The sequence below is a fragment of the Lolium rigidum genome, chromosome 2 (genome assembly GCF_022539505.1).
Source record: "Lolium rigidum isolate FL_2022 chromosome 2, APGP_CSIRO_Lrig_0.1, whole genome shotgun sequence".
NCBI lineage: Eukaryota > Viridiplantae > Streptophyta > Magnoliopsida > Poales > Poaceae > Lolium > Lolium rigidum.
The window spans coordinates 110,399,247-110,424,583 of NC_061509.1; the positions used below are offsets into that span (position 1 = coordinate 110,399,247).

General features: G+C 45.8%; 1 protein-coding gene across 1 annotated transcript; it reads right to left on the reverse strand.

Moving 5' to 3' along the window:
- Window positions 1–14,182: 14,182 nt before the first annotated feature.
- Window positions 14,183–20,182, reverse strand: LOC124692225 (aspartic proteinase 36-like). Its single transcript, XM_047225542.1, has 10 exons — window positions 19,742–20,182; window positions 19,503–19,632; window positions 19,151–19,401; window positions 18,847–19,071; window positions 17,477–17,639; window positions 17,325–17,395; window positions 16,997–17,087; window positions 14,768–14,843; window positions 14,618–14,689; window positions 14,183–14,526 (listed from the first exon to the last, which is right to left on the reverse strand). Exons 1-10 carry the CDS (start codon window positions 19,984–19,986, stop codon window positions 14,378–14,380), a joined length of 1,473 nt encoding a protein of 490 aa, XP_047081498.1. The 5' UTR covers window positions 19,987–20,182; the 3' UTR covers window positions 14,183–14,377.
- Window positions 20,183–25,337: the final 5,155 nt, after the last annotated feature.

Consider the following 25,337-nt stretch of genomic DNA (forward strand, 5'->3'; position numbering starts at 1 on the left):
CAGCCCAATAAGCTTTGTGCTCTAGTTCTAAAGGTAAATGACAAGCTTTCCCATAAACCATTTTATACGGTGACATACCCATGGGATTTTTATAAGCAGTTCTATAAGCCCATAGTGCTTCTTTCAATTTAATAGCCCAATTCTTTCTAGATTTATTAACAGTCTTTTGCAAGATAGATTTAATCTCTCTATTTGATAATTCTACTTGCCCACTAGTTTGAGGATGATAAGCGTAAGCAATTCTATGATTAATACCATATTAGCAAGAGTTTTTCTAAAACCACCATGAATAAAATGAGAACCTCCATCAGTCATAATATATCTAGGAACTCCAAATCTAGGAAAAATAATATCTAAAAGCATTCTTAAAGAGGTCTCACCATCATCACTTTTTGTAGGTATGGCTTCCACCCATTTAGTAACATAATCAACAGCGACAAGTATATGAGTTTTACCTTCTGAAGAAGGGTAAGGACCCATGAAGTCAAATCCCCAACAATCGAATGGTTCAATAACAAGAGTATAATTCATAGGCATTTCATTGCGTCTGGAGATATTACCAACCCTTTGACATTCATCACAAGATAAAATAAACTTCCTTGCATCTTTGAAGAGAGTTGGCCAATAAAAACCTGATTGTAGAACCTTTTGTGCAGTTCTATCTCCAGCGTGATGTCCTCCATAAATACGACCATGACATTTACTCAATATCTCCTGTTGTTCATATTAAGGAACACATCTTCCCAGAATACCATCCACTCCTTCTTTATATAAGTGCGGGTCATCCCAAAAATAATGCCTCAAGTCATAAAAGAATTTCCTCCTTTGCTGAGCTGAAAAGGTTGGAGGCAAGTACTTTGATACAATAAAGTTAGCATAATCAGCGTACCAAGGACTATCTCGCGAGCTCAACTTTATTACAGCCAATTGTTCATTTGGAAAACTATCATTAACAGGAACAGGATCATAAGTAATATTTTCCAATCTAGACAAATTATCAGCAACAGGATTATCAGCACCTTTCCTATCTATAATATGCAGATCAAATTCTTGCAAAAGAAGTACCCATCTAATAAGCCTTGGCTTAGCATCTTTCTTTGTCATAAGGTATCTAATTGCAAGCATGATCAGTATGAATTGTAACTTTTGAATCAACAATATAGGATCTAAACTTATCACAAGCAAAGACTACAGCTAATAATTCTTTTTCAGTTGTAGCATAATTTCTTTGAGCAGCATCAAGAGTTTTGCTAGCATAATGAATAACATTTAATTTCTTATCTACCCGATGTCCAAGAACAGCGCCTACAGCAAAATCACTAGCATCACACATAATTTCAAAAGGCAAATTCCAATCAGGAGGTTCAACTACAGGAGAAGTTGTTAAGGCTTTCTTTAGAGTTTCAAAAGCTTCCTTACAATCATCATCAAAAACAAAAGGTACATCTTTTTGAAGAAGATTAGTAAGAGGCTTTGAAATCTTGGAGAAATCTTTAATAAATCTCCTATAAAACCCAGCATGACCAAGAACACTACGAATACCTTTAACATCCCTAGGATAGGGTATCTTTTCAATTGCTTCAACTTTAGCTCTATCAACTTCAATACCTCTCTCGGAAATTTTATGTCCCAATACAATTCCTTCATTAACCATAAAGTGGCATTTCTCCCAATTAAGAACAAGGTTAGTTTCTTCACATCTCTGCAATACTTTATCAAGGTTTCACAAGCAATTATCAAAAGAATTCCCATATACAGAAAATCATCCATGAATACCTCTACAATACTCTCACAAAAGCCATGAAAAATAGCAGACATGCATCTTTGAAAAGTAGCAGGAGCATTACATAAACCAAAAGGCATACGCCTATAAGCATAAGTTCCATAGGGACAAGTGAAAGTGGTTTTCTCTTGATCTTTAGTTTTAACAGCAATTTGTGGAAACCCAGAATAACCATCAAGAAAGCAAAAATGAGTATTTTTAGACAACCTTTCTAACATTTGATCAATAAAGGGTAATGGGTAATGATCTTTCTTAGTAACCTTATTAACTTTTCGAGAATCAATGCACATTCTATACCCTACAACTACTCTTTGAGGGATGAGCTCATCATTATCATTAGGCACAACAGTCATTCCTCCTTTCTTGGGAACACAATGCACAGGACTAACCCATCTACTATCAGCAATAGGATATATAATACCAGCTTCAAGAAGCTTTAATACCTCATTCCTTACCACATCCTTCATCTTCGGAATTAGATGACGTTGATGTTCAACAACGAGCTTTGCATCATCTTCCATATTGATAGCATGTTGGCAAATAGAGGGAGAAATCCCCTTCAAGTCATCAAGAGTATAGCCAATAGCTCCTCGGTGTTTCTTCAATATTTCCAATAACCTTTCTTCCTCAATATCTAAAAGCTTAGAACTAATAATAACAGGATATATTTTCTTATCATCAATATGAGCATACTTAAGATTATCAGGCAATGGTTTTAAATCAAAAACAGGATCTTCCTTTGGTGGTGGTGTTGTACCTAAATCTTCAACCGGTAAGTCATGTTTAAGAATAGGTTGACGAAGGAAAATTTCATCAAGCTCATTTCTTTCTTCCCTAAAGACTTCACTCTCACTATTCTCCAAATGTTGCTGCAAAGGATTATTAGGAGCAAGAGCAATAGACGCACATTGTTCAACTCTAAAATCATTATTAGGCAAATCAGCTTTATAAGGAGTTTTGGCAAATTTAGAGAAATTAAACTCATAAGATTCACCAACAAATTTAGTCATAATCTTTTCCTTCTTGCAGTCTATAACAGCTCCACAAGTATTTAGGAAAGGTCTACCAAAAATAAAAGGACAATACTTACTAGCAGCAGAACCAAGTACTAAAAAGTCAGCAGGATATTTAATCTTACCACATAGAACTTCCACATCTCGAATAATACCAATAGGAGAGATAGTTTCTCTATTAGCTAGCCGAATAACCACAAGAACCAATTTCATGCATGATCTCCGTATAAAGCTCATAAGGAATGGCGCTAATACTTGCACCAATGTCACATAAACCATAATAACAATGATCACCAATTCTAACAGAGAGCATAGGAACACTAGCTTTCCTAGACTTATTAGGATGCAAAACAATATTAGAAGCATCTTCACGTAAAAATAATATGACCATCTTCTACATTTTCAGATCACAAGATCTTTAACTATTGCAACAAGTAGGTTCAACCTTAATTTGTTCTTCAGGTTCTATAGGTTTCTTTGCACTTTTATTAACCGCACTAGATATAACGAGTACTCCTTCATTTTAGCAAGTGAAAGGAGTTTTCTCAATATAAGCTTCGGGAAGAATATGATCAACAGTTTCAATTATAGCACATTTATTTATAGATGGATCAATTTTATCTTTATATGGTTCATGATACTTATCAAAATTCATCCTAGGCAATTCAAAGTGAGAAGCAAAAGCCTTATAAAGATTTACAACGACTTGAGAATCAAGACCATAAGTAGCACTAATATTACGAAATTTATCAGTATCCATAAAAACTTCAATGCATTTATAATCAAAGCTTATACCTGACTCTCTATCTTTGTCGTTCTCCCATCCTTCAGTATTCTCCTGGATCCGATCAAGAAGGTCCCTTTTAAACTCTTCTTTGTTGCGAGTAAATGATCCAGAATAAGAAGTATCCAGCAAAGTCTTATCTTGAAAAGACAATCTTGCATAGAAATTATCAATAATAATATGACCAGGAAGCTCATGAATGGGGCATTTGAGCATTAAAGACTTCAATCTCCCCCAAGCTTGGGCAATACTTTCTCCATCATGAGGCCAGAAATTATATATGCGGTTCCGATCTTTGTGAATTTCACTTGGAGGGTAGAATTTGGAATAAAATAAAGGCACAATATCCTCCCAATTAAGAGAGTCCCTATTCTTCAGCAATTTATACCAGTGCGCTGCTTTACCAGACAGCGATATAGAGAATAGTTTCTTCCTCACTTCATCCATAGCAATACCTGCATATTTGAATAACCCGCATAATTCATGTAAAAACAGTAAATGATCACCAGGATGGACAGTTCCATCCCCTTCATAACGGTTATCCACAACACGTTCAATAATTTTCATAGGTATTTTGTATGGAACCTCGCTCTCACCTGGCGCCTCATCCACTACCCTTGCAGTAGTAGTAGATTTCCCAAAGAGGAATTCAAGAGAAGACCTCTTCATAATTATTTATAGCAGCAGCCAAAAATAAAAACAGCACGTACAGTAAAAAGTTTCCCTTACCAATACTAACCAACATAATTCACTACTAACATTTAGACTTCACCCATGTCCTCAAGAACTAAACGAACTACTCACAAGACATCATATGGAACATGATCAGAGGTGATATGATGATGAATAACAATCTGAACATTAATCTTGGTTCAATAGTTTCACTCAATAGCATCAATAACAAGTAGAAATCAACACCGGGAGAGTTTCCCCTATCAAACAAACAAGATCAAACCCAAATTGTTACAGCGGTGACGAGGTGCAGCGGTGGAGATGGCGGTGATGATGATGATGATGGTGGTGATGATGATGGAGATGATGTCCAGCTCGATGACGGTGACGATGGCGTCGATTTCCCCTCCGGGAGGGAATTTCCCCGGCAGATTTCAGCCTGCCGGAGAGCTCTTTTCTCTCTGGTGTTCTCCGCCCCGCAGAGGCGGCTGTGACTCTTCGCGACTATCCTCTGGGGCTTAGGTTTTCGGGACGAAGACGTACACGAATAAAAGGAGGCGAGAGGGGGCTGTGGGCCCCCTCCTCATAGGGCGGCGCGGCCAGGCCTTGGGCCGCGCCGGGGGTCCCCTCGGCTCCCCCTTCTGGCTCCCTTCGTCATCTGGAAAAATAGGATTTTTCATATAATTTCCGTCAACTGTTGATCTTCCGAAATATTGCATTCCGACGGTGCTTTTTCCAACGAGAATCCCGGCTCCGGTGCGCGATCCCCAAATAATCATGAAACATGCAAAATAGATGAAATAACATAAGTATCATCTCCAAATATGAAATATATCAATGAATAACAGCAAATTATGATATAAAATAGTGATGTAAAATGGACGTATCAATGGTCGTGAACGGCATTGGCGTCCCGCCGCCGCCGACCCCAGGGACGGAGCGCTGGAAGGACGCCATCAGGGCCCGGCGGGCTGAACTCACCGCCCAGGAGCGAGCGGATCCGACCTGGGCGGCGAAGAACAACGACGACTGGTGGGCCACGTACTTCAAGGCCTAGTACGACATGGAGATGCGCAGCACCACCGGCCTCGTTGGCGGGCCGAACAGCTGGAACAGGGACGGGTGCGCCGCTTTCTGGGGCGTTCCGGGGCGCACCCTCGAGAACGTCATCCGCGGCATCCGCAACGGCGCTCCAAGGTTGGAGGCGCCTCCCTCACCGGCACCGTCTCCCACTGCGCAATGGCAGCCGAGGAGGACCACGTACTCGTCCTCCTCGAACTCTTCTTCCTCGGGACCGGTCCGATCGACGCCGTCCTCGTCGTACCGCTCGGCGCCCTACACCGTCCCCAACCGCGTGAAGGAGGAGCCGGCAACGCCCGTCAACCCGAGGCGCGGCGGCAGCGGTAGCGGCAGCCGGCGGCAACAAGAGAGTCGTGGCGGCGCTCTACTAATCCCGAAGCCGGAGGTGAAGGAGGAGCCGGAGGAAGCGTCGCATGAGGCACTGCTCGCGGAGTACGAGCGGCAACAGCGCCTCATCGCCAGCAGCGACGACCCCGAGGACTGCCCAGGGTTGCGAGCGGCGTTCTTGGGGTCGCTCAACGACAAGGACGCCTGGAGGGGCGACGTCGAGACGGCGATCGCCATGTCCATCCGCGACTCCGGCAAGCCGCTCGTGGACCTCACTGACGATGGCGAGGCAGGGCCAAGCGGCCTGGTGAAGGACGAGCACGTTGACGAGCCCGACGAGCGCGTCAAGCAGGAGGTCGTCACCGACGACATGTACAACTTCCATCAGTACTACGATGCCTCCGGCCGCCGCAAGTACTAATAGATTAGGTTTAGTTTAAATTTAGTCGAATCTAGTTCGAATCTATGTAATATATACCAAGTTTGGATGAATTTAATCGAATCTCGCACAAGTTTAAAATTTCCGAAATTTTGTTTGGGGGACGCGACTGGGGAGCAACATCCCAGACGCGGCACGAACAAAACACGTCTCCTAAACGCTCGATCCGACGCGGTTTGGGAAACGATTTGGGAAACGGAACTGAAGATGCTCTAATAAAGCTACACATGGACTAGCACAATTCAGCATGTATGCCGAGTTGCCGACACCGAGTGCATAAGATGGGCTGAATCTGCCCCTCTTTTGTAACTGAACTGATTGCCAGCAAATCTTCTGTGCCCAAAGGTTAACGGAATTTCCGTTTACTTTTCAAAAAATAAATCATTCTCGCCTGCCGCAGGTGTGTGGCCCACTACAATATTCAAATCACTGCCACCGACACCCAGGAAATCCCAAAAAAATCATGCATGCGAACCGAAGGGAACTTTTGTCTGGAATCTTATCGTTTACGGTCAAGTTTATGTATTAGGATTTTATGAGTAATTATACCCCATTTTTTAGAAAGTATCTCTAAAAGATTAAAATTTCTCTCAAGATAAAGATTTTCATGTGATTTCTGAGTAATAAGGTTCTATTAACTAATCTAGCTAAACGACACTAGAATGGGTGCACGAAATGTGTTTTGTGGCGAAGAGGAAACACCTTTTCTTTGAGTGTTCTTTAGCTAAAATTCTTTGGCGCATAGTTAATTTCACATATGATCTTTCACCTCTAACCAATACTACTAATATGTTTGGTAATTGGTTGAATGGAGTAGATAGACAATCTAATGCTTTTATCCGGATTGGGTCTCTGCTTTATGTTGGTCTATATGGAAAGTTAGAAATTATATTAATTTTAACAAAAAATCTTTTCATTTTTTACAAGTTATCTATATGGTGTTTCATTGGGTTCAGCTTTGGACCTTTCTGTCGCTGGAAGGACAGCGGGATACCATGGTTTCTGGATGCACACGACTTCAGATGATCGCTCAGGATATTTGGTGCTAGGCTGACTGGCGTCATACTTGGTGACTACTTTAATGTGTACTCAGAGTAGTTCATGCTTTTTTTTCTAGTTGATTTTTGTATCAATTCTTGGCAATGCTTAAGATGAAATACAATACTGAATTTGAATTTTTATAATAAATGACCGTATGCATCATGGGGTTATATCCCCATTTCGAAAAACACGACCTTGCTGATATTGGAGTTCTCCTATGTAAAGCTAGAAGCACTTGTATTGGCTCGTTCGTGTCATACGCGTATAGGTTCTGTCTCCGTGACTAATAAAGCTACACATGAACTAGCACAATTCGGCCTGTATGCCGACACCGAGTGCATCGGATGGGCTGAATCTGCCCCTCTTTTTGTAACTGAACTGGTTGCCAGCAAATCTGCTGTGCCCAAAGGTTAATGGAATTTCCGTTTACTTTTCAAAAAAAAAATCATTCTCACCCGCCGTAGGTATTTGGCCCACTCCAATACTCAAATCACCGCCATCGACACCCAGAAAATCCCAAGAAAATCATGCATGCGAACCGAAATTGGTCTTACGCCTCCCTTGCGACTTGGCCCCTCACTCCACAGGTCGAGCGACACCGGCCCGCTTGTCCGGCCATGGCGGCGAGCGTGCGTCACGGGCGTTCACGAAGAAACGTGGGTGGGACCTAAACCAAGCTAGAGGGGATTCGTTTCTTTTTTTTTCTTCTTGCTGGTCCATGTATCGATCGAATCAGGGGTATACCAGTCCAGAAAACAAACTTTTAATGGTATGAAACGGAATTGATGGCAGGGTCATATAAGGAACCAACTAAAAATTTAGCGTCAAGGGACGGAAATTTTTGCAGGGCTAAGAAAGGAAGCCAAATTTTAACTAAGGCCAAATAATGAATTCTCTCTATTTTATATTGAAGTTTCAAAAAGAGGCCAGTTTTGTCTAAGTACCCAAAAGGGTTGTATACCTGTTATGACCTCCGCTTGATTTGAGGGAGCTCGGACGAGGAATCAGAGTTGAGGTGGGGAAAGCAAGCAGGGAGATGAGAAGGAGACGGAGGACGAGAGAGTTCCCTTTTTCAGGTTCTATTTCATCGATGGTTCCAACATTACAGCTGCCAGTATTTAACCCCTTGGCTTCACACACGACGATGTGGCCCAACTACACACACACCTACAGCCCATGGGCCGACAGCAAGAAGCTCTCATGTCACACTGATGTTTCAAGCGTGGCATCAGGTGTGACATTGCCTCCTTCTGAAGATGAAGCTCCCTCCCAGATCGCTGCTCCTGGAAATGTGCGGCGAAGCACCTGATAATCCTCCCATGTAGCGTCATCAAGAGAGAGAGATTACCACTGAATCTTCAACTGAACAAGAGACTGATGCCCTTTCTTTACAATCCGACGATCAAGAATAGCTACTGGAATCAATGACGAAGATGACAAGTCTAGGGGGCGGGGCAGCTGATCAAACACCGGAGTGTAATCAGGAGTGAATGGCTTCAGCTGGGAGATATGAAACACTGGATGAATGCGACTGTTCTCGGGCAAGGCAAGTTTGTAAGACACCACGCCAATGCGTTGCACAACCTTGAATGGTCCATAGAACTTGTAAGCCAGCTTTGCACACTGACGGTTAGCCACAGTAGTTTGAGCGCAAGGTTGAAGTTTCAACAATACCGATTCATCCACCTGAAACTCCCGCTCTGTTCTGTTACGGTCCGCCTGTTACTTGATTCTGAACTGAGCTCGACCCAGTTGTGCACGGAGAGCCGCAGTGTGTTCTGGCCAGTTGAATTCTTCACCATCGCCTAGCGCTGCTCCTTCCCATTGCAGCATTCCACCCAAATTGGGCTCACGACCATACAATGCCTTGAATGGGGAACAGTTCATAGAAGCATGGAAGCTCGAATTGTACCAGAATTCAGCTGATGGAAGCCAATGACTCCATTGACGAGGGATGTCATGAATGACAGTACGAAGATACATTTCCAGACACTGGTTGACACGCTCAGTATGTCCATCAGTCTATGGGTGATAGGCCGTGGACTAAAGCAGTTTTGTACCGGCAGTTTGCATCACATTCTTCCAAACAACACTGGTGAATATTTGGTCGCGGTCAGAGACAATAGTGAGCGGTACTCTGTGCAGTTTAATCACGTTGTCCCAGAGAGCGCGAGCTACTTGAGATGCCGAATAAGGATGACGCAAAGGAATGAAATGAGCGAATTTCGTCGGTCTGTCCACGACCACCAAGATGGAGTCGAAACCCTCAGATTTGGGCAGCCCCTCCACAAAATCCAAGGAAATATCTTGCCAAGCCACTTCTGGAACGGGTAGGGGTTGAAGCTTACCAGAAGGTTTACTGTGCTCATGCTTTGAGTGTTGACAGATACTGCACTGACGAACGAAATCTTTGACAGCTGATTTTTGTCCCTTCCAACAAAACAGCTTTTTGACCCGTTGATAAGTGGCAGTAGCACCCAAGTGGCCTCCCACGGCACTGGCATGCATGGCACTTATTAGTTTGGTTTGCAAAGCTGTATTGTTACCAATCCAGAGGCGGCCTTTGAAACGAATCAAGCCACTGTGCAATTGAAAACCCTCCTCATCTGGACTCTGCACATCCAACTTTGCCAAGAGAGACTGAGCGTTAGAATCAGTAGTGTACGAATTGGACACTTCTTGAACCCAGGTTGGTTGACAGAGAGATAGTGCATTGGCCGTAAGAAGATGGCCCACCCTAGAAAGTGCATCTGCAACACCATTTTCTTTGCCCCGCTTGTACTGAAGTTTGAATTGCAGTCCCACGAGCTTCGCCATGGCCTTGCGTTGCAACTCTGTATCAAGTTTCTGATCCTCCAATTTACACAAACTCTTGTGATAAGTGGCGATAACAAATGGGCCACGCTGTAGATATGCCCTCCACTTGTCCACCGCCATCATCACCGCCAAAAACTCCTTCTCATATGTCGAGAGCATTTGATTGCGCACACCCAAGGCCTTACTAAAGTACGCAATGGGATGCCCATCTTGAACTAGCACATCACCAATGCCCGTGTCACAGGCATCAGTTTCAATGGAGAAGGGGCGACTGAAATTGGGCAGAGCCAGGACCGGCGTGTTGACCATGGCGTCCTTGAGCTGATCAAATGCCTGTTGTGCTGATGCTGACCACAGAAAAACCTTCTTTGTCAATAAATGTGTCAACGGCTTTGAAATGATACCATAGCGCAGCACGAACTTGCGGTAATACCCGGTTAAACCAAGGAATCCACGGAGTTCAGTGGCCGATGTAGGTACCGGCCATGCTTGCATCGCTTTTGTCTTCTCCGCATATGTGGCAACACCGTCCTTGGAGATGACGTGCCCCAAATACTCAATACGGTCTTGCACAAACGAGCACTTTGAAGCCTTGGCATATAATTGATGTTGGCACAAACGAGCAAGGACCAAAGGCAGATGAATTTCATGTTCCTGCAAGGACGCACTGTAGACCAAAATATCATCGAGGAAAATGATGACGAACTTACGAGTATAGTCTGCGAAAATAGAGTTCATGAGGCACTGGAAAGTAGCTGGCGCGTTCGTCAGACCGAACGGCATGACGCGGAATTGGAAATGACCGTGATGCGTTTTGAACGCGGTCTTCTCCTCATCCTCTGGCCTCATGCAAATTTGATGATAGCCCGCACGCAGGTCTAGTTTGGAGAAGAAACTGGCGCCCACAAGTTCATCCAGAAGTTCGTCGATGATTGGCAGAGGGAATTTGTTTTTGATTGTGGCCAAATTCAACCGACGATAATCAATACAAAATCGCCAACTCCCATCCTTCTTCTTGACCAATAATATTGGCGCTGCGTATGGACTCATGTTGTGTGTGATTACCCCTGAGCGGAGCATCTCAGTAACTTGCCTTTCAATCTCGTCTTTCTGTAGAGGAGAGTAGCGGTAAGGCTTAGAGTTTGGTGGTAGTGCATCAGCTTCCAAAGAGATCGCGTGATCATACTGGCGGCTAGGCGGCAATCCTTCCGGCTCGGCAAACACATCAGAAAATTCAGTCAACAATATCTGAATTTGAGGGAAGAGTGTGGATAACGGCGGAGTGTTAGGTGACTGTTCGAGCACAACAATTGCTCATATCTCATTATGGTCCTCGAGTTGCTGTAACATGAAGAAGTCCATTTGCTCAGGTACTGCAATAGAAGCTGCGGTAATGCCTTGCAAGGTAATCCACTGCCCTTGGTGATCAAATGAAACTGCCTTTTCCTTCCATTTGCAATTCATATTACTCCCTCCGATTCATATTAATTGACTTCTATATGGATGTATCTAGAACTAAAATGTGTCTAAATACATTCATATCAGAATCAATTAATATGAACCGGAGGGAGTACTATGTTCCTCGAGCCAGTCCATGCCCAAAACAGCATCATACCCATCTAAAGGAAGCACTCGTAGATCTGTAACAAATGTATGCCCCTGACTTGTCCATTGAAGTGAAGAAACCATAATGTCACAAGTAACGAGTTGTTCATTTGCCACTTTTACAGGAACTGAGTTAATGGAGACTGTTGGTAACTTGAGCCTCTGAACAAAAGTACTACTGACAAAATTGTGACTGCTTCCAGAGTCCAATAGTAACAACATAGCTTGATCCCGGTCACGTGCGGACAGACGGATACAAGCTGGAGACTCCGTTCCAGATGTTGCTTGAGGACAATAAACAACACTGCACTGGTTCCACATCAGGTTCATCAAGCAGTTGCAGCGCATGCACATCATCCTCTGTCAGGACCTCACCAAACTCACCCACCTGAATAGTGAGCAATTGAGCTCCGTGTTGTTTGCACTGGTGATCGCTTGAGTAGCGATCCCCACATTTGAAACACAGATTATTGGCTTGCCAAAAATCTCTGAGCTGACGCTCTCTGGCAAAATCATCTGGCACCGCTCGAGGACGTTGTGGAGCAGCTGCCGCTGTAGGTGGCGGTCTGCCTCCCGGAGCTGGACGGTTGCGAGGTCAACAAGCTGCTAATTCTTCTTCCTGTATCTTAGCAAACACTGTCACTCTAGTGATACTAGTTGGTGCTTGAATACGCACCGTGGCGCGCAACTCGTCTTTCAACCCCAGCACAAATTGTGTCACAAAGAACTTGCTGCTCAGAGAGGGATCAAGTGCCAGCAGATGGTACATATACACTTCATATTGCACTCTATATTCTGCTGATCCTGTCTGACGAAGTTGCAGTAGCTTGTGCATTTGGTCCTCAAACTCGTCAGGCCCAAATTCCTCCACTACCGCTTGACAGAAAGAGTCCAACTTACTTGTGCGTGTAACTGGCGATATGCCTGAAGCTAAAGCGCAGCATGCTCATCAACATAGAGTGACCGTTGTTGTTTTTTTTTTTTTGAAACTTTAACAGTAGGAAAGGCTCCTACTGTTTTATATTAACAAACTGGATCCAAACAGGGATCCCAGGTTTTACATCTTGGGTATTTACAAAAGGTTTGGTCAGTACAGGGTAATTATTTCTGAATTACAAGCTAGAAATGAGATGATCAATGTAAGGGTGAACCCCTTCTTTTAAGCAGCCCAAAATCTTCTATAAACCTTCTCTTCCAAGCTGCAATAGTAGGAACACAGCGATCGAGCCATAGGGTTGGAAGCGAACCATCAAAGGGAAGTCGTGCTTCGGGGGCTTCACAAACCCACCCTCATCCTCCCGCTCACGCTGCGGAGCGATGTCGGCATTCTGCCGAACAGGTTGTGGACGTGACAACGGCGCATCAGGAGCTGCAGGTAGCAGGGGCGCGCCGTCATTGGCGAGACGCGGGTACCCAGGCATACCCAGTCCAGGGTTGCCGCCCACCGCCGCGGCACGGTGGTCCACGGCGTGTGAACGCACCATCGCCAGAGAGGTCACCGTGGAAGCCGCCTGGCGCGCCTCATCCACGTTGGCCTGTGTAAGGTTGATCTGCTTGCGACAGGCATGGAGATCCTGGGCGATCTGAGCGTTGACCGCGCGCTGCTCCTCGTAGCGCTTGGTGCCGAGCGCGACCTTGTCGTCCATGCGCTTCATTATCTGCTCCAACATCGCCTTCATCTCTGCTCCACTCGTCTCGAGCGCCATCAACACTTGTTGGGCCTGCGCGTTGGTCTTTGCTGGCGCCGTTGCTTTTTCGATAAAGGGAATATATTAATATTAATAAGATACCAATTACACCCAGCCTCTGCAACAACGCACCACCCTAATGGCACTACGGATGCGCACAGCCAAAAAAAGGAAAAGAAAACTAAGAAACAAAAGTCCCGCTACAGTATCTCAGGCCTAACAACAGCAATACATCCACCGCCAAGACAACACCTGAATTACAGACTCTCCAAAAAACGACGCCTCCAAGAAGGAAACAGTGCTCAAACACCGTCGTCGCCCGATCAAAGATCTTAGGTTTTCGCCGTTGCTGCTCACTCCAAACGGATCGAACCGAGCTAAGGATTTCACGGGATTCACCGGAGTGATTCCCACCTTTCGCCTGGGTTTACAGATCAACACTGAGAGGATGGAGAGCTCAACAGAACCGAAGCAACAATTCGCAGGAATTACCGGCTCTGGATACCAAATTGTCACGACCTCCGCCTGATTTGAGCGAGATCAGACAAGGAATCAGAGTTGAGGTGGGGAAAGCAAGCAGGGAGATGAGAAGGAGACGGAGGACGAGAGAGTTCCCTTTTTTTTTTCAGGTTCTGTTTCATCGATGTTCCAACATTACAGTACCCCTTGGCTTCACACACGACGGTGCGGCCCAACTACACACACACCTACAGCACCTACAGCCCATGGGCCGACAGCAAGAAGCTCTCATGTCACTGATGTTTCAAGCGTGGTATCAGGTGTGACAATACCTTGAACGGTTTTTGCTGGACAAATGACTTTCAGTTGTATACGCAGTGATCAAATCCAATGAATGTCATTTATGATGAAAATAAATTATTCTCCAACTAGCAGAACATCGAATGCATTACAGATGCTATCAGTAAAAAACCCTTGGCAGATCACTTCAATAAGTATTATTCATGTGACAATCAGTTGACCAAACCTTAGATGGTGGTCGGTGTATTTCCTTTCCCCTCGCCTTCCCATATAGGTGTATACGATCTAGCCACTATTCTTTTTTTCCCCCCGGAAGAACAGAAAAAATAATGTTACAAGCACTTAGAGTTCCATGAACCCAAAGTCGTGCTAAAACATTAGATAGGTCAACAAAGTCATTACCAACAAGGAAAACAAGGACTCGTGCCACTGAAATCTCCATCCAGAGGAAATATCATGTGCATCCACAGTGTATACCGATCCAGTCTTGTCATCCTTGATTTTAATGCTAGAGGAGCCTGAAACCAAAAGGGGCAGGTTGGACATAGAACTATTATATTGTTGCCATATTAAACAAGTATTTTTAAAGGAAAAGCACAAGAAACTTACAGTTGTAATTGTCCCATCCAATTACTTGATTTTCTAAATCGTACAGAACCAGTTTATTTGAAAATGCTATATCTGGAAAGTAAGTTGGCAAACATCAGGTGCAGCAACTGGAGAAAACATAACACTTTAATAGTTCAAAGAAATGCATACCTCCCAAAAGCACCATATCTTTCCCATCCTTGGTTTGTAATCCACCGCTCTGGAACCCCATACAGTACAAATCGTTCTGCATAGCAGTATTGTATATTCAAGTACGAAATGTGTACTATGACAGTGACTTAATTAACTTGGCACTGAAAACTTAACACTGGTAATAATGGTAACCTCACAGGAAAGTAGCAACTACCAAAATAACGGAAACAAGGGTAAATTAGTTGCACAACTATTTGCACAGAATTCAGATAATACAAATTAAATGCCAAAATTTTGTCGACCTACGTTACTACAAATGGTAACCAGGCCAAAAAAGGCACCACAGTCCCTTAGGAGACATGATGATCGATTAAAAATAGAAAGCAAGGGGGGGCTTCGGGAAATTAGGTTCAGGTCATCCCATATACTGTAGTGTCACCACAGAGGGACTGAAATATAGATCGAATAAACTGTAGAACTGCTTCTACATCTTACTTGATTTCGCTGGATGAAGAATTGTTGTCACCAAAGCCCTTTGAGTGCTCTCCCTACTTTCTACCTAGGCGCCCTATGGCTTGTTGATGGGCTATTGAAATTGTAGGCACTGTTAGGAGAATTTGCCTACAGGAAAATCTAGTAACTCCAAAATACCCAAATCACTTGCTGCATGGGATCTTGTTTGTAGGCCGTAACTTAAGGGTTGGCTTGCAATTGTCAATCTTTCTATACAAAATAAACACTCCTGCTTAAATTTCTTCACAAGTTCTGTAACAAAATGGATACCCCTTGGGTTCAACTCATTTGGAGCCTAAATGACAACTCCACCTGTCAGGCCTCAACGATCTCTTGCTCTTTCCGGTGGAAAGACATTCTTAAGCTTTGCTCAGTGTTGAAAAGGCTTGATAGCTGCAAAATCATGTCTTGCGGTTCAGCACTTTCTCGTAGTGATATTGGATACTGGAGATTTGCTTCAACAAATTCTCCAGGCTCTGTCCTTTGCTATTGATAAACTGCTGGCCAGTCAAGGAAATTCTCCTGCTAGCTTATCCCATCGAAGCCTTTCACCTATCTTCAATCTTTCATCTACCCAAGCCCTTGAAGAATTTCATGAGTTCCGGAGATTAGTCCTTCAAGCCAAAGCTAGCCTAAACATGAATGAACATGATTTCTGAATGTACAGCTGAGAACCTTCGTTGCTGTTTCAAGAATATACAAACTCCAGTGTGAGCATATTGAAGCCCCTGCCATGAATATGGAGATAAAGGCCTTCTGGCTCCTAGGAAAAGTTTCTGGACTGGTAACAATGGTTTTGTGCTCTGGGAAGATAGTTGTCATGGAAAACAAGAGACCGTCTTTTCTGGAACTGCTCTTTCACAGAACGTTGTTGGCTTTCGATCAAACTTAGACTGGATGCTAGTCAAGACCTTGCCAGTATGTTCTCCTCTGCTAGAACATCTTTTCGCGAACCATTTTTCTTCAAGGTTATCGCTACTGCTGCTCGCTCCATTTGGAAGCAGAGGACTGCTAATTTTTTTGACAATGTAAATCCTAGTTTTAGTTCTTAATTCTTCTCCTCCAAAAGAGACATTTTCCTTCTTTCTTACAGAATGAAGGAGGACCTTAGGCTAGCTCTTATTGTCTGTCAAGACAATTTGTAATCTTCAGGCTACACCCTCTGCCCTCTCTTATAAATTTTTGCCTTTTATCGATAATGGTTTTACTGTCAGGGCCTCCCCTACAGTTTTTTGGTTTTAAAAAAGTGTAGTAACAGTTCTTTTGTCTCAATATTTGAACATAATATCCATCATGATTTTTAGATTCTTAAGCCTATCCTTTGTTTTCATGTCATGAGTAATGTTATCAATATCAATAAAAGGCTCATCAAATGTGCACATTTGGAAAATCAGTAGGACAAGATGATAAGAGTTATAGAAATGATGTATTGCTTGTTCAGATGTTAGACTACAAAACATGAAGCATTAAACATGAGCTAATAAATGTTTTGGAATTTTTTTCTGATAAATATTGTGTAGTGACTGTTCTTTGTGGAGACGTTAGACTTTACTAAACTGTACATACAGTATTTATATGAACTATTATTTGTGTGGCAAAATCACTGGACCCTCCGATGTCTTACATAACACAAAATATAAAGTAAAGGACAATTGAGTTATGTGCCAAAACTATAGATGTGATGTTGCTAGTTATATGTTCCCTAAAAACAAGACAAGAGATGAGGTTTATTACCCCATTTTGAAAAAGATAGTCATGTGGCTGAACATTGAGTGAAAGGTCTCCCTCAAAGTGAAAGGTGACAACGGGGAATCCATTATCTACACTGCAAAAGATTTGGGAGAATGAGTTAGAAACATTTGACAATAAAAACCAAAATAACAATCTTCATTTTGCTTATGATACCCCATTGGGCCTAGTCTACTCTTGTTTAGCAGAAAAAGAGACCACACAAGGACATAATCTCTTTGTGTTGAACGGAAGGCTAGTATCAATATCTACCCGCTAATACAAGCTCATGCAAGCGAGTGTATAATTGGTCATTATTGTGCACCAGGCATACCTTCCAGAATACTTGAAGCAAAGGAAATCTTCAACATCATGAAAGGACATATCTACATACTGAGCAAATACCTACAAACCATCAAGACGATAAAACAATTAGAAAACCCAGCCCTCCACTGCAAGAATTGGTTAACAGAGAAGTTTGCGTACCTCAGACAGTATAGCCTTATGAACAACCTCTGGTAGATACGCCAATGTTGTTCCACTATCAATGATGGTGCCTTTACTTTCACGTGTATCAAAAATACTTTTTGGGAGCTGTAGCATAGCACCACCAACATCAATTGCTTTCAAGTTGACATTGTAATGCGGCCTACAAAGCAAGTTTTCATAAGGCGTCAAAAATAAAACATTGTGATGCGGATAATTACATAGCACCCTCCTTTTCAAAAATAAAAACTATGTCTGTGGCTGAATAGTGATGATATAATTAAATAGCTATTGTGCGTGTTCTAGCACTTTTATCCGAACTTTTGTTAATCTTCTAAAGGACTGGAACCTCTCAATAAAGATGGTTGCATGCAGTAGGTGCAGAGGTCAGAAAGTCACCATCATTTTCTACGTAAGTAGCTAAATACACAATTTATTTGACTTACAGTTAGTAATAGGACCTAATTGAGAACTGAGTTCTAGCTCAGTGGCAAGGCAAGCGAGTGCGCAGCCAGCCCACCCGGGTTCGAATCCCCATCCGCGGTAATTTCGCAGGAGGGGCGAATAAACCGGGTTATCATCCATCCGCGTCCATCCGCGGGGAGAGTCTCATCCTACCTAACAACGTATAGCCAAGGGAGGGATCATTCCCCCGTTGGTCAACGTAATAGGACCTAATTACAATACCCTTCTAATCTAATTGCGGACACATGAACAAGTAGGATTGTCCGAAATGGATATTCAACCAAGTATCTGATGTAGCATGTTAGAAAACGGATCTCTAAGGTTCTATGTTGGGACTCGGTATGTGTTTATGACGGGACTCAGTATATGTGTTTATGATCCACCAATCAGGAGTTGAATCGTTTTTCGGAAATGTTGTGTGACCAACGGTCTAACAATCAGGAGTTAAAGGGAAGCACTGGTTGAAAGCTCTGAATGCTGGCCCCGCAAAAAAAAAAAAGCTCTGAATGCTGAGTTGGAAAAGTCACATCTAAGTTACTACTATCAGCTAGATCTTAAAGCCTTCATTAGCTTGCAGCTAACTCTTGACCGGCTTTTCCTAATTAGGAAAGCGATGTTGTATAATTACTTTTGGCACATATCGCAGATAGAAATGGATGGAATCAGCTTCCTGTGATGAATAGACAAGCCCCCACGCATGAACCAGATGGGAACACATGTTGTACCAATTCTGTCTCATAGCAAGGCGTAGGATGGTATGCTAGACTATCTAAAACTGAATGAATGCTATTAAACAGGATAGGTTCACATGGAGAAGAGCTGAAGATATATAAGTTTGAAGGAAGAGCTGAAGATATATATAGGTTGGAAGGAAGTAAACACGGAGACGTAATAAAATGACATACATGCCGGCCACCAACGGCGTGGTCTTCACTTTGGGCTGCACGACATTCCCAATAGCGAAAATCCCCCCACCATTCACGGTGTCCAAGCAATGCGCGAAGATCTTGGTGACTTTTCCTGCATTGGCGAGCTGCGACAGCATGGAGGAATTAGCCTGGCCAAAGCCAAGAATCCCGTCAAGGGCCTGGTTTGAGGAGCCCAGATCCCCACCAATCTTAGCCCCGCACCTGCAAAACGAAGGCAGGATCATGAGCTGGAGCTGCGAAAAGAAGAATACAACAGACTGGTTTGTAGAGAGAAACGCACCCAAACGTGATGCTTGTATTGGCCAAGGCGGTCTGGGCATTGCCAGACACCTGGTTGTAGTGCAAGGTGTCGGTGACAAAGAATCCGGTGGTGGAGCTTCCGTCCCCGTATGCGATGCTGTAGCCGCAGGGCGAGGAGGCGGAGGGGCAGGTGGGGGGCACGCCGCCGTTGGCAATCACGCAGAAGTCCTGGCCGCACGTCACCCCGCTGTGGCTCCCCGATCCCGCCGGGTCGTAGAGCGTGAGCTCAATCTGCAAGCCACCGCGGTCGGTGGTCGGGATTCAGGAACGGAACGGCCCGAAACGGAAAGAAGCATCGAATGAGCGCGCGGAGGGTTGAGGTAGTGAGTTACCCCGAGGCCACTCTTGCGGGGGCAGGTGTCGCAGGAGACGCAGTTGACCCAGAGCAGGTCGCTGCCGGTGTCCACCTGCACGTAGAAGCTCTTGGCCGGCGTGCCGATCCCAATCTCCGTGAAGTAGAGCCTGCGCTTCGCTCCAATCAGACCGCGCGCGGCAAAGAGCAGAGAGAAGAAGGAATCGTAGTAGTAACATACGTAGAGAGTAAGCAACGGAGAGAGGAATTGATTATTACCCTGTCTCGGTGGGGAGTCCGTTGCCGCCGAGGGGCAGGTCGACGGCGCTGAGGAGGCGGCCGTGGCGGCGGCCGTCGTGCTCCCGGAGGGCTGCCAGGTGCTCGTCCCCGCCGGGACCTGCGCCCTGGTGGCGCGGGAACTTGCGGCGCACCTGGAAGACGCCGGTGGCGGCCGCCCGGCCGGGGGCGAGCGCCGACAGCGCGAGCAAGAGGAGGAGCAGCTTAGGAATAAGGGAAGGCTCCATTTCCCGGAGTTTGAGTAGATCCTCCGCTTCCTGCCGGCGACGGCGAGGAAGACGAGAGGGAAAGTTTCCGCGTTTGGGCACGTCGTCCCAGCGGGAAAGGGGGGAGCCGACGAAAAAGAAGAGCGGTGAGAGCAGAGAGAAGGCCGACGCACGCCGGTCGTAGAGAGATGAGAAACGGTGTGAACTGTACTCTACTGAGTGGGACGCCTCGCCTCGGGGTAATCGCTCGCCTGTCTCGGTGTATTCTAACCAGTGGACTGTTTGATGCATGCTAAAAAGTCTTCGGTCCTGGGCATTGTCGAGTAGTAGTACAGTTTACCGGTGCGTTCGGTTTTTTCCCAAGGCTGCTTATTTATCAAAATTGGTCAACATTGGCTGGGGAGTGAAAGACTACCAGAAAATGGGTAGGTCCTGATAGCTAGCTTCAGCGACACAAAAAATGTCTCTCCTCTCGCGATTTCTGAGCGATTCCAACCCGCATTCGGGATCACCTCGATTCTCCTCCATGGCAGGCTAGGGCGGAGAGGAGGTTCCAGCCACGCGTCGCACGAGCATCTCCTCTCACCACTTGCCTCCAGCACAGCACCAAGCTCGCCCACCTCACTCTCGTCGCCGATAGTTAGGTTCCTCCCAAAATCCAGGGCAAATTAAAGGCTGACGCTGCGATCTATGCGGATGAGGAGGGAGAAGAGGCTGTTGAGAGATCGCAACAGGGGGAGTTTGGTGCCGGAGCTGGGACGGAGGAGATGGGACCTTGCGAAGGCGCCGCGGATTCGGATTTTGGATCGGAAATGGAGATGTCAAGGCAGACGTGCGGCGAGTCGTCCGAGGAAGGAGCAGCTTCACCGGCTAGGCGTGGATGCTTCAGCTTTTGCGTCTGCTCTTTTGGGCCAATTGTCGTTGATTCCTAGCTCGTCACCCTCGGAGAAGCTGCAGTGGTCGGCGACCGAAGTGATGCCGGAGTTTTGTGCGCCCGTTGTGGCGATAATGGCGATGCAGGCGTCGATTCAGGGGTGGAAGCCTAGTCCGAAGACTGCCAAGGTAAGAGACCTGATCCTGCGGCACAGAGCGTTGTTGGGGCCAAGGAGAAGCCGCCAAGGTGGAGAGGACCACCGAGGAGAGCTCTGTCTCCGTTCTCGCAGGCAGTGCAACGAGCGAATGTGCGGATGCCGCCGATGTGGAACAAGCTTTCAAAGCCACCTGGGTTCTCAGGAAGGGACTTGAGGGCAGCCTCGACGCGTTGCTGGAATTCACAGTGGAAGAGCTCGTGGCGTCAGAGACCTTGTAGGAGCTGCTCGTCAAGTTTTTGGTGGGAATAACGTGGACATGGGGGTTGGTGATGCTGACAGGTGCCCATCCATGGCGCTGCGGGCAGGGTCAAGGGTTGTTTGGTGCCCTGGGCTGGTCGTGGGCATGGAGGAAAAGGAGGTTGAGCTGCGTTTTGAGCAACTTTGGCATATTCCTCAGCATCTGGACAAGCCAGCACCGAGGAGTGAGGAGTATATAAAATCCAAGCCAGCTGCTAGGGTTCGAAGCCCTCCTCCCCCGCCGCCATTGCCACTAGACAGACCTGGGATATGCTACCTAGGGGTTGAAGAAGTTGAGGTGATAGATCTAGAGCTTGAAGAAGAAGTCATGGCAGATCATGGCCGTGGTGGTAGGAACAGAGGGAGAGGTTCTGGAGGAGGAAGAGGGGATAATTGGAATAGGCAATAGAAAAACCAGCAGTTTCAGCAGAATCCTCAACACCAACAACATCAGTTTCAAGATTTCCAGCAGAATCGGGGTGGTTTTCCTTTTCCTCCACATCCCTATGGTTTTGTTCCTGGTGGGATGCCTCCTCCTTGGGCTTTCTGTGGGGACCCCAGACTAGCTGTCCGAAATTCCCTGTTATGCATTCAACTCACGATCCCATGATCAGTGCACCGTGAGCACATAACCGAACTGAATATCCAGAATTACATCATCCATTACAGTACTGAATAAATAAGTCTTACAATAACGGGATCACATGACCCAGTCTTACATAAATGCCGCAACGGGCAAGTTCAAACACATAGCAGCGGATACACGTCAACGTCGTCGGGCCCAAGTCATGCCTTAGACCTACGTGCGTCCGACTTGGAGATCGTCCTAGGTCGCATAGTCGTCCTGGTATCCTCCATCGTCTTCATAGTCCTCCTCATAGTCTGGCCAAGTTAATAGCCAGGGACAAAGCCGTGAGTACATTTGGAATTGTAATCGCAAACCATCAAAAAGGGGTGCTAACATAAGCTATCTAAAAGATACAAGAGAGAAGAACAGTTTCTCTTGTGGATATAGCATGCATCAACAGCAAGTGTCGACATAGCACTCCGGCCTCTCAAGTGAAGGGAGCACTATTGGTGTTCTATGGCATCTCTATAACTTTATTGAAGAAGAGTTGCATTCTTCCATCTCAATTGATGGATATGCGAGGAAAGGTTCTATGACATCTCTATATCTTTATTGAAGAAGAGTTGCATTTCTCCATCTCAATTGATGGATATGCGAGGAAAGGTTCTATGACATCTCTATATCTTTATTGAAGAAGAGTTCCACCACATGAAACACTAGGAGAAGTCCCCCACTTGGTCTTAGTTTTTCCACGACCATCTCCATATGGTCGACACACGCCCCTTTTCCGTACCTTTCCGGTACAACCAACACAACACATCTTTGCAAAGCATTCAATAAAACAAAACTCAAGCCCCGGTAAAGGTAGACCTTTGCAACCCGTCCATGACCGCGGACGCGGCTATTCGAATAGATTTAACTCTGCAGAGTGTGCGCACTTTCCCCACAAGAACTGATAAATCCGCCGGGATCATCCCCGGATCGTCATACTAGAGTATGCGAGTCTCGGATAACCAGTCATAGTCTTTCACCCGTCTCCTTTGGCACAAGTCCTTCCCTGCGGGCTTACCCCTTCCCGGCACCCCGGCAGCATTCCTCCTTTTGAGCGTATCTCCGGCGCCACGACGGAAGACCCTCAGTAATCGTCCGGCTATCGGTCTAGACAGTGTATTGCCTCCTCCAGAGCGCAACCCGGCGTCGGAGGTCATCTTGACCCTCCCTAGAGAGTTGTGAAGGGTGCTTATGCCAATCTCAACGAACTACGGACTACGCCCGTGCCCATATTGGATAATGTGGTTGCGCGAATAAAAGTTGGGCTGGTGTACACATATACGCAGTGCCACTTTTTAGAAAACACTTCTTCTTCCCACAACACCTTGGTGTTCCATGAACAGCCATAAACCACTTTCCCAACCTCCTTATCAAGATCCTTTGTTTTTCTTAAACCTTACACTTGGGCTAACACACCCAAGGTTTTCATAAACATTTACAACAAGGTAAACCTTGAGGGGTTCCCATCCTAAAATTTCATGAGTAGGAACTACTATAATAACATGGCCGAGATGTAGATCATCATCTCAAGAGGGTATAGGTGAGTGACATAAAAAGGGGTTCCTACTTGCTTAAGGTAAGCATGTAAGATGATAACATAGGGGGTGGATCAAACTTTCAGATTTGTGGTGCTACTATTCTACTTGAGTGGAGTAGTTGTAATACCCAACCATTTTCAAGGGAGTACACGGCATACTTCTCTCAATTTGAGAAATACACCAAACATCATGACTTTGATACCTAATTACTCAACAAGGTAGGGGTGTGGTGCAAAACTATAATTAGGAATGGTATATGCTCGGGTTGAGCACTTATGAAGACCCAAGGAAATAGCATGGCCGTGACACCATGCATCTCTCCCATGTGTGAACCAAGATGAAAAACCACCACAAGGAACTATTCCTATTACAACCATACATAGACCACATAAAGAGATCACCACATAAAGAGAGACAAGATGCTTAGGGATATCAACAAATGACATCCAACACCACATCATTCAGAGTTCAAAGATGGCTTGCCTTGGTTGGCTTGTCCCTGGTCCTCCTCAAATCCTTCTCCAAAGTCCTCCCCTTCCACTTCTCCCTCGTTCGTATCTAGCGTCGCCAAAGTAAACGATACAAACAATCAACATATATCCAAGAACCAAGAGTAACAAGTAGAAGAGAAAGTATGCAGGGGAGTGGTTTGGCAGAAAACAAACATGATTTGGCCATTTTGGTAAACAATGCATCAAGGTTTAATTAAAAGCATCAAACTCTAACCCTATCATTTCATGTGACACACATACATTCATTACCAGAGACTAAACATTACTAACAGAGGCTTCTGGTATTTTTCCTAGATGCACAGTAACAATACAAGATCAACACAATTGGAATCATTCAAAAATATTTATTTTTCAATTTTATGAATTAGAAATACTAACCAGAATACAGTGATCATGTTTTAAACTTTAAAAATCGTACAAAAATCCTAAAAATACAAGGCCAGTGGCATCTGAAAGGTAATTACATACTGGTGCTAATGCAGTTGGAATCATGTCAATCGGAGTTACCAAACAAATTTTATTAACGAAACAGTTCACAGGCAGATTTGCATTTTAAAAATTTGTTTGACAAATTTTCAAATAAAGGAAAGGGCGGGAACGCCCTGGGCCGTGCAGATGCTGTGCCGAATGGGCCGGCCCAGTGGGGCTCTCCGGTGGCCGGTGAAAAAAAGAAAAAGAAAAATGGCCGGGGGCCCGTGGCGGGTCCGGCAGGCCGACGTGGCCATGCACGCCGTCGTGGCCGTGCATGCGCCATGCACCCGCCCGATCTGGATCGGACGGTCCAGATCTGGCGCGTGCACGACGTCCGCGGCGCTCACCGGCGCGGAGGAAGAAAGGGGCGGCCAGGGGGCTTACCGGCGGCTGGCGGTGGCGTGGATCGGTGCAGACGGGTCGGTGGCGTGGGCGTGCGTGGCGTGCGGGTGCTGGCGGTGTCCAGGGGCTGCTGCTCCTCCTCGCTCGGCGTCGTCTGCGTCACGGACGGCGTCGGAGCGTCGTGGGCGTCGTCGCTCCGCTGCGGATCTGCGAGGCAGGGGCAACGGAGAGGGGTTAGGAGAGGCAGGAGGTGGTGCTGGTGACGAGAGAGAGAAGAGGGAGGCGTCGACGGCGTCGTGGCGGTGACCACCTGCGCGTCACCCACGCGGTGACCACGGCGGGATGGCGTCGAGCAGCGGTGGCAGCGGCTCGAGCGGCAGCTCGAGCGGCCAGGGGTGGAGTGGGGCAGCCTAACGGCGCTGTGGAGGTGGGAGCTGAGGGGAGAGGGTGGCGTTTGGGTGGGTTTTATAGGCAGGCGGGGGCGCGGTAGTGGCGTGGGCGGTGGCGACGGCCAACGGGCGCGCGAGGGCTGGCGTCACGCGTGGGCCCTGCGGTGACGTCG

Coding starts and splice junctions, on each gene's coding strand:
- LOC124692225 (XM_047225542.1), bottom strand. CDS start 19,986: ATGGAGCCTTCCCTTATTCCTAAGCTGCTCCTCCTCTTGCTCGCGCTG. Junction 17,088..17,324: donor TGCTTCAAGTATTCTGGAAG/GTATGCCTGGTG, acceptor AATCTTTTGCAG/TGTAGATAATGGATTCCCCG. Junction 14,844..16,996: donor ACTATCTTTTTCAAAATGGG/GTAATAAACCTC, acceptor ACTGCTATGCAG/AACGATTTGTACTGTATGGG.